The 15,495-nt window shown below is 37.0% G+C and overlaps 1 protein-coding gene across 5 annotated transcripts; it reads right to left on the minus strand.

The window, feature by feature from the left end:
* Nucleotides 1–3,549: 3,549 nt before the first annotated feature.
* On the minus strand, nucleotides 3,550–14,590 carry LOC121867212 (serine/arginine repetitive matrix protein 1-like). Of its 5 annotated transcripts, none has more exons than XM_042367070.1 (4): nucleotides 14,464–14,590; nucleotides 11,318–11,435; nucleotides 10,991–11,188; nucleotides 3,550–8,057 (listed from the first exon to the last, which is right to left on the minus strand). In XM_042367070.1, exons 1-4 carry the CDS (start codon nucleotides 14,561–14,563, stop codon nucleotides 6,602–6,604), a joined length of 1,872 nt encoding a protein of 623 aa, XP_042223004.1. In that variant the 5' UTR covers nucleotides 14,564–14,590; the 3' UTR covers nucleotides 3,550–6,601. The 5 variants fall into 5 exon arrangements, with proteins under 5 accessions (XP_042223004.1, XP_042222996.1, XP_042222987.1 ...); XM_042367062.1 differs by having other exon boundaries at nucleotides 11,318–11,438; XM_042367053.1 differs by having other exon boundaries at nucleotides 11,318–11,456.
* Nucleotides 14,591–15,495: the final 905 nt, after the last annotated feature.

Below are 15,495 nucleotides of genomic sequence, written 5' to 3' on the forward strand. Positions count from 1 at the left end.
ATTTCAACACCATCCGAACAGTTTTTATTTGTTTGTAAAACTCTCTTTTTACCCGTTTCTGGTCAATGAAATTATTTCTAGATACATAATGTTATTAAAGAGTTGACAAAATGTACCTAAAAATCAGTCAGTGCACAAAACTACGGATTAATAGTTAATTGTAAATCAAAGCAAAATCCCTCCCCCCCTCCTACTGTTACATTATCTGAAAAGAGTGACTTGCCTTTCCTGGAATTAATGGAGCGTAAGGTGATGATCTCATCGGAAGTGTATTCTTGCTACACGTTCGTCCGACCTTTAAGAAGCATGTTTTGTAGAGCATAAACATCAGTCCGCCACCACTACCCACGCTGGCTTCTTCACCAGTGACTCATCATTCACTCAACCTTCCACTTTCCATTGTTTTTTTTTTTCATGGGTTGACTCATAAATCAAACTTTTCAGAGAGAATAAGACACCCTATACAGAATTTGTGTGTAATGTACGATCAAGGTTGGATTTTGTCTAAATTTTCACCTTTCCAATGGTGATTGGAGGTTAGCAATCAGTTAAGCACAATTTGTTAAACTATTATCCTCTAGGAGAAAATCCGAATAACAATTAATACAATTATTAATAAATTGCTTGCACTATTTCGTTTTAGTAACTTTTAGATACTAAATACAGAATGAACCATGCGGCGGTCGACAAAGTTAAGAAGAAAACCCAGAAATTCAAGGGGTGGGTTGGGTTAAACGATGAGCAGGACAAGAGGATGTATGCAAGAACCAGGAACCAAGTAAAGTCAGGTGTAAAAGGGTTGAAAGGGAGTTCCAGAGGCTGGTTGCAAGCGAGGTCAAGTCAAACCCGAAGGCGTTTTACCGCTATGCAAAGTCGAAATTAAGAACTCGAGTAGGAGTTATCAGACCTGAGGCTTGAAGATGGTAGTTACTCAGATTTTGACCAGGACAAAGCTGAGGCATTGAACAGCTTCTTTTCCTCGTTTGTGTTCACAAGAGGATGGATTAACCTACCTGCGTTTGAGGACAGACGGTTCGACACAGCACTGACCCACATTGTGTTCACAGAAGAGGTTATAAGAAATAAACTGCTAAAGCTAAAGGTTCATAAGAGTCCCGGTCCTGACATAGTGCATCACAGAGTGCTAAGAGAGTTGTGCAACGAGCTTGCCGAGCCCCTGAAAATCCTGTTCTGTAAATGCCTGGGTGAACAAAAGTCAGGGCCGGGACTCTTATAAACCTTTCTTATAAGAACACAATGTGGGTCATTACTGTCAAACCACCTGTCCTCAAACATAGGAAGATTCTCATCCTCTCTAGTGAACACCGAGGAAAAACTCTGTTCAACGCCTCCGCCTTGTCCTGGTCATAATCTGCGTAACTACCATCTTCAAGCCTCAGGTCCAATATGCCTACTCGCGTTTTTAATTTTGACTTTGTATAGTGGTAATACGCCTTTAGGTTTGACATGACCTCGCTCTCACTCCACCTCTGGAACTCTTTTTCAACCCTTCTACATTCTTGGCTTTGCTTGGTTCCTGAATCTGGCATACATCCTCCTGTCCTGTTCATCGTTTGACCTAACCCACGTCTAGAATTTCTGAGTTTTCTTCTTAACTTTGTCGACTGCCGCACAGTTTATGAGTAACAGTCTCCTTGTATTTCTGGAGGCAATGTTCTTTGGTATATATGTTCTTTGGTATATATTTATCAATCAAATGGTTCACTTTACTGGCTACGATATTCAGCGGAGTATCTGCATTCTTATACCGGTATCTTTGTGAGTCAGGCCAGTGAATACCTTTCATGCTGTTGTAATTACCCTTGTAGTATTTGAACCTTGGCTTGGTTTTGTCATGAACCAAGTAACAATTAAATCTGAAGGACAACGTTGCGCTGTGACTGGTACCAACAAGGGCTAAGTGTTCCAGCCTGGCCGCCATACCCTCCACGTTAGATGTGATGAGGTCCAGCGATTTGGATGTTTGCTCCGCTCTGTAATGAGTCGGATCTTTAACATGTTGGAATAGAAAAATGTCTCAGTTAAGTCCCCCCCCCCCATGACAAAGGGGTGGCTAGGGTTGAGCGCCATTGCGTTGTCAATTAAGGCTCTTTAAGTTCCTTTGGTTTAATAAGATACAGTTTGGAGATTTGTAGATACATCCAACAATGAGTAAGTATCTCCCCGTTAGTTTAATTTTACAGCACTTTGATTCTTCAAAAACATCCTCCCCTTTACTTGGCTGGCTCTAAGGTCTTGCCTAGCATAGATAATTCACACCCCTCTTGCAAGTTGCTGGCGAAAGGTTCGTAAATGAGTCCTATCCGTGTATATTGAACTAGTGATGCAAGACAAACTTTTTATTTTATGAATTTTTACAGGACAAAGCAGTATCTGTAATGTATCATTTCGAGTACCATATTCTATGATAAATCTTTTAGACAAAATATAGATGGTTTCAGAGATAGTAAGCTATGTACCACCAGGTCTGTTTGAGTCACTTCTAACCAGTACTGTATACATCACAGTCTATGGTATATGCCTGTATACAACTACCCTGTACAGTACTTTTTAAGCCATACAAAAGAATGTCTCATTTTAAATATCAAGTTCTGGATCGTAAAAATAGTAAAATATGCACCACTCAGCCTCTTTAGGTCATTTGTGACCCATATTACAGTATTTGATATCTGCTTTATGCCAGTTGTAGTGTAATTATGCCTGTATGACTACTACTTTTATGTACACCCAAGTTATATTACTAGGAATCAAATCTTAGGTGTACAAAATTAGAACTATATACGAACTGTACTTTGTATGGCTCAGAATTGTCAGCAAATTTGGGTCACGGGAAATTTTATCATAGAAAACGGGAAATTTATAAAAAAAATTCGAGCATATTCGACATTGAAATCGGGAAATTTTTATCATAGAAAACGGGAAATGTTATCATAGAAAACGGGAAATGTAAAAAACAAAAGGGAAACGTTAATTTTTATTATGCATTTTCAAAAAAATTCTCTGTACTTCACTATTTCAACCTTATGGTTCCTCTCTACTGTACCAAATATAAATCAAACATGTCCCATTGTATATATTTTATTCCATGGCTGGTCAAGTGGACACCAGTCCTAGGAGACCCCAACTTAACCTTTAATATTAGTGCTATGTCCTAAGGAGTCCCAGTCCCAGTATGGGGCCCATGTGACCTGCAGCCCTTAATTCCCCCACAAGGAAACATGTGATTGCCTTATAAGATAATACTGTCATAAGATACACACACAGTGGAGAAGAGTGTGGAGGTGATTAAATGGTGCTAGATATCTGTTAACATGCAGATAATACTGTACTTAAACTGAATAATACTGAATGCTAGTGCAAATATAATGAGAATATACTGAATGCCCATGTACTATCGTGGACAAAAGTTCGCTCCCTGTAGTGAAACTGAGACACGGGAATGAGTCTCCGAACTGACTTACCCTGATTGTTATCTGGTGCGGGTGTGCTGTGCGGGTCGATACTGCTTCAGTTTGGGAAGGAGCGAACTTTTGTCCACGATAGTTCAACAAAAAAAACTGAAAACTAATATACAGTAAACAAAATTGGATAATATTGTACACCAATATACAATATACACTATACAGAAGTTAATATTGAATGTTAGTGTATAAACAATTGGAAATGCTGAACAAGAGTGTATAACAAAAAGTAGATACAGTAATACTGTATTGATATCAAGTGAATTCAAAAGTAGAATTAAGAAATTGATAATAATGAATGTTAAAGAACATAGAAATGGATAATATTGAATCCATGTATACAGTACAGTAAACATGATAAATTATACCGACTGATGTAGGCTAATACTAAACACTCATGAAAAGGGAAGCGGAGGTCACGTATGATCAAGGAAAGACTCCACCGTGTGCAATATCACCTTCAGGAAGCACGATGGAATATACAAGGTTTTCTCGAACTTTAATTAACTGGTTATGTCAGAAGTAGAAAAAAAAGCTAGCTTCATATATAAGTTTATTTTGAGTACTGTACATTATAATTAAGAACTACCATACTTTTACACAAAAACCTTGTACTTTCCCTACCAACCAGTCCAGTATTATCTAATTTAACCTTAGGACAGGCGAGTACACATAATATATACACAATAGGTTAATATAATAAAACACTTTTTCATTGTAATATCTTCTCAAATTAGAGTACATTAAATATTCAAACACATACCATCACTTCAATTAATATATGCATAATGATCTCACATAAACTTCATGACAAATGGTATCAAAATTACATGTATTCTTCATGAAAAGTCAATGAAAATATTCATATCTACGATGAGTGTGACAGACTGCGACGCTAGGTATCTCGGTAATAATGAAAAGTTATTACAAACAAAATAATGAAACATGATAACACATGATTTACTAGGAGGCTAATGTCTTAGGCAAATGAAAAAGCAACAAAGGAACTAGGAACTATGAAAGTAATGTAGAGAAATTACATATCTGAAGATTACACGAATAAATATTTCTAGTAATAGCACTCACAATATAATACAATTAATGCATCTACCATATAACCCTTTTATATTCTAATAAGTTAACCAAGTTTCATTTAAAAACTTCAATATTTTCTATTTCATTCTGTAAGTGTGAGAAATTCTTTTAAGTATGAGAGTTCTTCCAGATATGGGCTGACCTAACTACAACAGATGCATATATCTTCCCCTATAGGCACAGGATGGACACATATCTCAATAGAAAATAAAGAGAAAAAGAAATGTGGAAATGCATGCTTGATCTAAGATGCTGCTGTAGGAACTGTAGCACATCACCTCATGCCACCATACCATCCTGACAATATTGTACACCTGAGTCACCATCAGGGTTTGAATTGGGAAGTACCGTAGTTACTATATCAAAAGTTTCATTCTGCACAGGGAATAAACAATATTTATATTTAAGAACCAATACTGTGGCCTCATGATATAAGACATGTCCACAAAACTAAAGCCCTTCAAAAAATTACTTGTGCTGAGAAAGGATTACGAAATTTAGGAAAAGAAAAACTTTGTGATCAACAATTTGGCAATGAAAGACAGATTCCAAACCAGGTTGAAATTTGAAGATCTTACAAAATGCATAAAATCATAAAAACAAATAATATTAAGAAAAATACAGAAAACCATTGATGGTGCAAAGTTGTTGAATTTAAGATTAGGACCTTTTCAATTACAAGTATGGTGTCTACTTATTGTCAATAATGCAATACAGTAATTGATTACGAGGGAGCAGAGCAAGCTAAAGATACCCAGGAAAAGGTAGCTTTATGCATATAGTACATGTACTTCATTCCCTTTAAAAGAATCAACATCTCAAATTCAAGGCTAAATACAATGCAAATCCCCAGGTGTTTAAATCTTAAATTGTCTGCTTTAAGAACAATGTCTATGATATAATGTCATTACTATTACCCTTGTTCCAAATTATCCAGTGGGATGACATAAGTCTGACTGAACCTGTCATACTGTCAAGTCACTGGATGGTTTTGCATCATGATAATACACACACTTCCATATACTGTACTTTTCATTTCATTTCTAATGAGATATATATTTAGTGGCATAATCAATAGGCATCTGTGATAGTTAGATCCAACTATGAGGGAGAAAGTATTATCAAAACAATGTCAGTGAAGACTATCCTGATTTAATATCATTTTAATTCATATATAAAAAGTCTGAAATATTAGTAGCAAAGATGGATTCTATACATCATTTTACAAATGTAACACTTTGATAGAAGCTTATGACTAATAAAGCATCATTACAATATTAATTAAAATTTCTACCCGATACATACAGTACTTCCAAATTGGTTAAAACAATAAACAGCTGCAGCCAATCAAATTCTGGCTTAAACACTATAGTGTACAGTATATATCTTAAGCATAAAACAAAAGTACTGTTCCAACAAATGCTTTTAATACTACACCACAGATGAAGGCGATAACCCACATAAAAATGTACAGATGCAAACAGTATACACCTAGTGCTCATTAATTTATATAAAAAATTATATATTACAGGACTCAAACACACAATCACTGAATACTGAAAGTGTATATTTGGTTGGTTAGTAACAGCTGCAGTAATAATTGTCTTTTGGATCTAATATGTTACAGTTCATAAAACCAAGGCTATAGATATGGTCAAGATGTGTACCAGTAAAAAATATATACCATACTATTATAATAACTGTATGAAGTATATCTGCATAAGAATAATAAAAAAAAATGCTGTGTAATTGATATACAAAGAATTCTCTGATTAAACTGTACATTTCAACTGACAATCTTATTTGTGTCATACAGTATTGCACAGTATATACACAAAAAGATTATACTGTACAGTATTAGTAAGTGTAAAATGCTGATCAATTCAAAGTGTGTGAACATTAACAAAAATACATATAGATAAAGTATAAAAAAACAGTAAAACAAGTAACAATGATAATAATAATAATCATCAATTAATTTGGATAAACAAATTTATGTGAAAACATTGCAAATTGTGGCAACTTCAATATCGTCTTCTTTTCCTATCATCTCCTTCTCGAGAAGATTCCCGTCGTGCCCATCTGCCACCTAACCCGGAGGAGTTGCCTCCACGAACTTCATATTCATAACTGGAAGCACGATATTGCCAGTCCCTCTCCTCCAAATCTTGGCTACTCCCATACTTCTCCAGCCAATCACGGTAACGGTACCACCACTGCTCCCATTTCAGGTAATCATCGAGAGTAATAGATCTATCTCCAAAATATCCAGATTCCTTATAGTATCGATATCTAACGTGCACATCATCCCAGTTTTGTGGTAATTCCCGAGGAAGGTCGCGATGAGGGTCCCACTGTCTTATCTCTCCATATCGTTCCTGATATTCTCTGTACTCAGCCTGGTGCTCTTGCAGCCACCTTTCATGAGCTGGGTGATTAGCCCGGCTTCTGCCACCCGGGGAGGGTGATCTAGACTGAAGTCTTCCTGCCTCAAGGTAAACTTTCTTATCCTGTCCACCCTCTCTCACTATCTTCATTCTCACTCCCTCATATTCTTGTCTCTGTGAACTAAGCTGAGCAAGTTTACCAAATCTCTCAGACAGTGTCATACGTCGAGGCCCATCTTCTTCATCAGATGATGAATCCGAGTCTGTGTCTTCCCCTTCTGATCTTGGTGATTCTCTTGGTGGAGGTGGAGGCTGATGATAATCTGGATGGTCAGGTGGGACAACTTTATAATGGTGGGGATCTAATAAATGACGGCCTTCTGTGGTGCTACGTGGGGGAGTGCCAGGACCCCTATACACTGCTGGTTCTTCTACACCAACTTCATTATTATCATCATAGTAATTACTTGTTGTGGGGGGAACAGCAGGACGTGGCCTTTTTCGAACAGTCGGCTCCCCCTCTTTAACTTTCACCTTGTTTTTCAACTTTGGTATTTTTGTAACAGTATTTCTGGACTTTATTACCACATTACTGACTGTCTTGGTTACAAGTTTCTTAGTAGTCTCCTGGTGTGTAACTTGCTTCATGCGTACTTGTGACGATGGATTTGGTGGTGGTGGTTGCCTTCTACTAATCCTTCCACGCCGTGGGGAACCAGAATACGATCTTGGCCTTCGGGGTGCTGCTGGTGTATATGAACGTCTCCTCCTAGACCCAGATGAGCTGGAGGAGGAACTAGTGAAGGACGATGAGGAAGAGCCTGAAGATGATCGAGAGTACGAAGAATAACTTCTGGAGTATGAGGAGCCACTACTGCTGGAAGACGACCTTGAATAGCTGCTAGAATATGTCCTCTTGTGAACACGACCACGGTTAGGAGACCGTGACTCACAAGACTTTTTCCCCCTTACAATTGGCTTAGGAGAGCGCCTTGGAGACCGTCTTGGTGACCGTGGCGAAACTCTTTGTGTTGACCTTGGAGGAGAACGTCTGGGAGACCTTCTGGGGGAGTGTGCTGATCCACTTCTTGTTCTACAAAAACAGAAAAAAAAAGAAAAAAGGTAAGAAAGTGAAAAACAATTCAACAAAATATGAGACTTCATCTCAAAGTACACATCATACACGCATGCACATTAAAAACAAAGACAAAACAAAGACACAGTGACCTAGCATGAAGAAGCCAGAAGCATAGCACATACAGTGTGAAGGAAGTAGTAAAGGAATGAATCCACTCTTTGCATACAGCTGACAATTTCTGCAAAACTTCAAGCTCCTTGGTGCAACAAAATTACACATTTTGGTGTAGCAACATAAAACTTATCTTAATTTAACCTAATGTGTATATTAAATTGGTCTATTCATACCCCCCTCTACATCACAATATAAAGTTTCACCTTCAAATTACAACAACAATTTAAATTCCATATACTGTACTGATCTTTCTAGCACTTTATTCATCCAATTTAATTTCCTTATTCTCCCATCTCTCTGCCAGCATTCTACCATTCACAGTCATAACAAAGTTCCTCAGTTCATACATTAGTGTGGATTACACTGTTCTCTCCAGCATATCTCTCTAAACCAGATGGTTCAGGTTTTTTGTTCTTTATAGCCTTTTCAATTTTCGATCCATCATCCTTAATGAGTATACAATCTGAATATAGTACAGGTATGAGACCGCTTATCTGGTATCCAGAACACTCTAAAAACCACTTATGCTCTGGAACGAATTATATAAAACGAGTGCCAAGTAATTCCCCACCTGCCAGCTGTATGTTATGTTATTTTCAGCTCGTAATTTCAGGTAGATAATATATGTAATTGTCTTCACATTTTTTATTTTTTTTTTACTCAAGTTACATACACACAATCCTACTTACAGAAAGTGCAAAGAAAAGAAAATTAATCATAAAAAATATCATAAGGTACAGATTTAAGTATTTACAGGTTTCCACCGTGAAGCTGCGTGGTGAGTGTGTGGAGGTCAGAGGGTCTGCGGTGCAGTGCACCACTGCTCGCAAAGTCAGCCAAGCAGCTTCCCCAGTTTGGCTGGTTGCTAAGGGAAGTGTCGAGGGGGCCAGAGTCCCAAAGATTGTGGCACAGTGTGTACACTATCTTGCATAATATTTGCTCTTTTTATGCTTTCATTATTTTACGTTTTAATCTTACAATGTACAGTACAGTTAAAGCTAATTTTAGGGGTGATTCTAATGATCTGAACAGATACTGCACTGCCAATTACAGTGGGTTTACTGTTCATTTTAGGCCTGGCACTCAAAATTACAGTAAAAACCCTATCCGGTAACCCCCAGGTCCCAAGCATGCCGTATAAATGGGCCCATACCTGTACTGGGACCTCCCCAACAGTTACCTATTTATGTTTATATTTTGATAACCCTCTCTCGAACACCTTGTTCTTATGTGCCAATATTTTTTTTAACCAAGTAATTTTTTCCCCCATTGTCCTACTACAGGGTACTTGCTTCATTTGCACAGAGCACCGCCCTCATTTAAATTCCTGTTATTACCCCACCAGATTTTTCCTACACGACAGGAAACCGAAGCATAAACTACACTAATCGTCCAGTCACATTTCCAAAGTTTCTTCAATCAAACCATCTTATGCATATACAGTACTGTACTGTATTCTCCTTAAAAAATCAAAATCAACTTGCATGACAATACACTATACCATGTTAACACACATCCATCATTTTAACATGTTGCTAAATTGTCTAACCTCTTTTATTCCTTTGAATCTTTTCATACTCACAACCCTCAAATATATCCTAGTCCTCTTTTTTTTTATTTTACTTCACTATAACAACACATTTCTAATTTTTAACACCTCCTTTTCTAATGCCTTACAAGTGTGTATTACATACAAATTCTTTCTGGTCATGAACTACTGCCTTCAAACACTGCTGCTCTGCCTTGTTGTTGTTTCCTTGGTCTCCCTGTTACTGTTCTTGCCATTGCAAGTTATCTCACAATTCTACTGACTTTGGTTTTCTCCATACATACCTTGCACTTCTCTGGCAATGACTTACAAACAATTTAGTTACTTTCTTTCCTGGATTTCCTTTACTATCATGTTATTCCCTCATTCATATTAAATTAATTATTTGTGATCCCCTCTTCTAACTTAAAATGCCTCTCAAGATATAGGTTTCACCTACCAGCACTCTGAAGGCTATTATGTATTCTTAGACCTGAATTACACATTATGTCTAGTATGTCAAGTCCCTTCCTTCATTTAAAACCATGGCACATGCAGAATCTTCTTAATGAAAACCCATAGCAACTGCTTTATAAATACAGTACTGTATATAGTGAATACCGTATAACCTTGTGTGCAGAATTCTTCAATAAAATATTTGACATTACATTATTGGCAGGAGCTGATCTACATTGTGCTCTGAAGATGGTTGTTTCTGATGTATGTGGCCAAGATTATGAATGTGACACGATAATACATGCTAGTAAGACTTTGTACATTATTAACTACAGGTAAAAAATATCCATACAGTATACTCATTAAAACTGAATTTCCTAATGGAACAAATTTTGGCACTACAGACAAATTTTCACTACATAACACATGTAATCAGTACCAACAAAGAATACACAAAAGGAATGATAAAAATAAGATGCAAGTTGTCAGTCAGAAAGAAATTTGGTTATTATGCTTAAGGATCTGGTCTACTAAACTGAAAAAAAATATAAACTCAGGGGTCAACAAATACAGACAGAGATAATGGGTGAAGGGTAAGATATGAAGAGGATACCAGGTACCAAACCGAAAGATCCAAGAGATGGAGTCTACTTCCAATGTGTAACAGCCGACCATCATAAGGCAGAAGACGCAAGGACTCTGCATCAGCAAATAAACAGAGCTTATACAAGACCTTATCCCTCTGTTCCTCAGCCAGGCCCTAAGCCTTTAATTATAATTCTCATCCTACCTCCGCCGTGGGTCTTGTGGGGATCTGGGGCGGGAGGGGGAGGCAGCCTTGCGAGGAACAATGCCAGATGGATCCCGCGGGTCACGTGGGCGAGATGAGGCCCGACTCTCTCTTTCCTTTTCATCTGCACTTCCCTCCCCAATGTCACTATATCCTAGCTCATCTCTGTATAACTCCTTGAATCCAGTGTGTGCCCACCTGTTGCCAAAGTAACAAAAAGAAAAAAAAAAGTTTAATATGCAGCCTTTCCTACAACAATGAGTAACAATTCATGAATATAACAATATAAATTTTGTATCAATGAATTAAACCCCATGTATTCCTTACCTGTTTGGCTGAGTAGCTTCAGCATCCAGCAACTTCTTGGTCCAGAACGTATCCTTTGTTCGGGTCGATGCCTCTCGCCTTGCACGAACAACAACTTGTTCCATGGGACCTCTCTCTCCTGCTGAACCAGAGCCACGAACTTCTTTCATTAACTAACATATCTTGGCTCCTAAGTTACACCACCGAATTTTCTGACTCATAAACACATTCAACTAATTTGCTTGAAAATAAGGACTATTTTTGCACTGTTAATCTTACACCAAAAGAACAAAATAAAAGCTCATGTTATCTAAACAAGTAACAACTTTCATTATTTTGCCACAAATGCAATACAGTCAGAAGTCTCTAAAACATTATTTAGACAAACATTCCTATCAATTAAAGAATGAGGAATCAGAAGAACATGTACAGTATACAGATTATACAAAGTTAAAGGAGCATTGGGTAGTGTTGCTATTAATAATAAAAGCAAAAATGGTTTAAAAAAAAGGGAGGGGGAAGAAGAGGAAGTTCTCAATAAAGGTGGAAATATCTTCTACTGCACTACACCTAATTCTCAGAAAATATTAACTTCTGAAATAGTCTGAGATCCTTTTGAGATGGATATGCCAAGTTATGTGAAGTAACAGATATGAAACAAGTAGATTTATCTTGGGGTCTTGTTGTGACAGGGGAACACCACTGCAGAACAAATCTGTTACAACACTAAGAGTGAATGAATGAGAGTGAGTGAAGAGAAAATCAGTTTGCTCTTGATCCCAGCCACCCTGCAATATAAATACCAAGTTCAACTGAAAACCACTGCTGTTTGTTTGATTATCACATTGAAAACTCCCAAACACACATTCTTAAGTCCTTTCCCAGAACAGAAGTACTGTACAGTATACAATGTGATTACAACTAAAATTAGAGTAACAATTGAAATTTAATCAAACCAAGAGAAAACCAAGAAAATTCTCCAACTTTTAAAGAACATATACTGTAATTTATGAAAAAATGGATGACTGTCTTGAGTCACAAAAGGCCAAGTGGAGTTAATAGTATTCAACTGAACCCACCCTGGTGGAACTAGTACAACACCTTCCTATGGAACACACAGTACAGTAAGCATATTTTAGCCTGTACAGTAACTAACTATCAGTTTGACTGAGTGGAGTATCAGTTGTATACAGACTTATATAACAGTGTTACACTTTGAAATATATATGATAAAATGTAGTGTACCTCTTGAAACTTTTCTCTAACCAGCCTGCAAAACTCAAATAATTTTATTGTTCCATGCTGTCCTAGGAGATGCTATAGGAATTACTGTTTTTCTGTCCATGTGTGTCTGTGTGTGAAAGTATCCAGGAGCTGTAAAATAATAAGCTGAACTTATAATAAAAGATTTTAAACAAATTCATTTTGTGGATATCACACAACAAGACTTCAGAATACAGTAGACTGATAGTCAAAACTTTATATTATTACTTGTCAAGGTTATAAACCAATAGACTTTGCTGCAGTGCATGGTGAGTTTGCCAATCTTTAGCAGAAACTTTACTTTAATTAAGAGAGAGTGCAAATGGTCATGCAAATCACTGAACCCAAAACTTAAGCAGTCTGTGATGAATAAATTTATGACAGTTTTCACAAAGCCGATCTAAAATATCTCCTGCTAAGTTTGTGGAGATCCTCAGAGGTTTCCCAAAAAGTATTTATCATCCAAAGAGAAGGTTTAAAACTTCCTAAAGCTTTAACAAATAAGATGCCAACAAACATCCAACAGATCAATAGACATAGACAACATTCACAATTTAAGGCTCAAACAGCTGAATCACAGTCAGGTGAAACCATTTCAGGTCAAGAATTACTTTGTGAACATGAAAAAGATGCCAAGATACAAAATAATTAATTCTGAACCCTGAATGACCTCTTTATCCAGCATTTTAAGAGAAAACTCCAATAAAATCTATTCCATTTGAAATGAAACCCTATGGGCACGCAATCCTCATTTTCCACTTAAGACCTTTCTTAACACACCTTAAAAACCCTGGGACCATTTTCTCACATTTTGTGAAACAGAGAAAGTCTACCCCTAATGAGTGCACCCAACGTAAGTTCCATATACTCCTTATGTGGCTGTGGTTCCTCCCACACCTTTACCAACATAACAAGCAGGATACAACCTAATTTTTTCATAGGATGAGGCATAACACAAAACCAAAAAGAAAGTAGAGTTAAAAGACAAGATTGTCTTGCCATGCTCTAGAAAATTCCAATCTAATTCCTTGCCCTAAGGTGAAGCAAACAAATGGGTTTGTCAAAGAACACACATAAAACTTATATTTCCTTACACATCACTGTGTTCACCAAAAACCCATTCAAAGTGGGCTTTCATTACCCCAATAAAACCAAAGTAATGTACAGGAACACTCTGGTTAACAAACATGTGGGTTATGACACCTTGATTTTGTAAACAAAATTTACTCTTATTATAATGTAAAGAAACATCAATGAAGCAGTGAAAAAGTTTTGTGAATCAGTACAGTTTATGGTAATTACATGCAGACTCCAATTTATGAGAGGATTACATTCCTGAAAAATCTCATAAATCAATGCACATTTTTCCACAGACTCCCATTACAGTGGAGTCACAATAATTCCTGAAATGCAAATTTACCTTCTTAAATTTGTGGGTACCTCTATTTACCACCTCTCCTTTTTAAATTTTGTGGTCAAATACTCCTAATTTATGGTTAAAAAAAGTTAACAAGAGCAATGTGATTTAATGGGATTACAGGGAATACTACTGCACTGTATATAGTTAAAGGAAATAAGAATATTTAAGTCAGAGTAAGGATACAACATCCATTAAGGATATTTCTTTAAGAGAACAAAAGATTCAGTAGTAGGCTGAGGTGATATAAAGTAATGGGTATTCTACAGCTGTCTGTTTTATTCATGAAAGAAGATAAACATTATTAAAGTACTAAACCAATGAAAATCATAAGATGAAAAAGAATTTATTAAAGATATTGTAACAAACTTTCTGTAATCAACATTCACAACAAAAAAATTAGATAAGAAAGAGACTGATGCTAAATATGAAATGTCATTCATACTTTTCTCAGTTAACTCACACAACAATAAGCAAACTATCCTACCATCTTTTGGATCTCGTAAAAGTCTCTCTGCTCGTGGTGGTCTGTAGTCATCCATTCTCATCCTCATGGAGGCAATCGGCTGTTTGTTTCCACCAGACATGGGTGGTCCTCCAGCACCACCCCCACCCCCACCTCCACCTCCACCTCCTCCACCACCACCACCACCACCACCTCCACCCCCGCCCCTTCCTGCCCGTCGCCGACGGTTGCGAGCTTTCCGTCTGCGGCCGCCCCCGCCACCACCTGCGACGCCATTGCCACCGGGGACAGTGACTGGCCGGGGTGGTGGGCTTCGAGGACCACGTCTAGAAGTCCCCCGGTCTGCACTACGTCTCTGTGGGAAACATCTTTGATTAAAACCAACAAGAAGAAAATCAAAGTTTTATTGCTTAACTTAGACAAATTTTCAAATATAAATACTGTACAGTTCTGAATACTGTACTTCATACACTAAAAAGGGCACCTAATTGTATACCTAACAATAATAAGGTTAAGAAATATGAACATCAGGGCTTCAAATAAATTTTTACAAATAAAACCTATCAACAAACTACAATGTGCTAATACATCTTTAACAAACTGACATGTTCACTTCGATATCACTAAATTTACCACAGAGGTCTTAGTTTACATGAAGATAGTTCCATTAAGAAAAAATAAATAAATAAAAAAAAGAAAAACTGTAATAAGCAAAATATTATTCTTTTTTTAATCAGAATATGACCAAAAATGGAAAAGATTAAGACAAACAAAATGACCAGGAAAGCAAAAACATTTTGTAATTTAATTTTGCAAATTATATGACATGGCTTCAAGGAGTTTCTTACATATGAATAGTAATCTAAAGGGCACTCACAAAATTAACAAAAGAAATTACTTCAAAGAGAAAATTGTTAATCACCTCTTTGTTTCCTCCATACTCACCAAACCAAATCACTGAGTATATAGAGCACAAAGTAATTAATGCCATGTTACTGTGTGCTCAGCAACTGTGCTTGGCTAGAGAGCCAATCCCTTGGGCAGAATATGTGG

The sequence above is a fragment of the Homarus americanus genome, unplaced genomic scaffold (genome assembly GCF_018991925.1).
Source record: "Homarus americanus isolate GMGI-L3 unplaced genomic scaffold, GMGI_Hamer_2.0 scaffold32583, whole genome shotgun sequence".
In the NCBI taxonomy this organism is placed as follows: Eukaryota; Metazoa; Arthropoda; class Malacostraca; order Decapoda; family Nephropidae; genus Homarus; species Homarus americanus.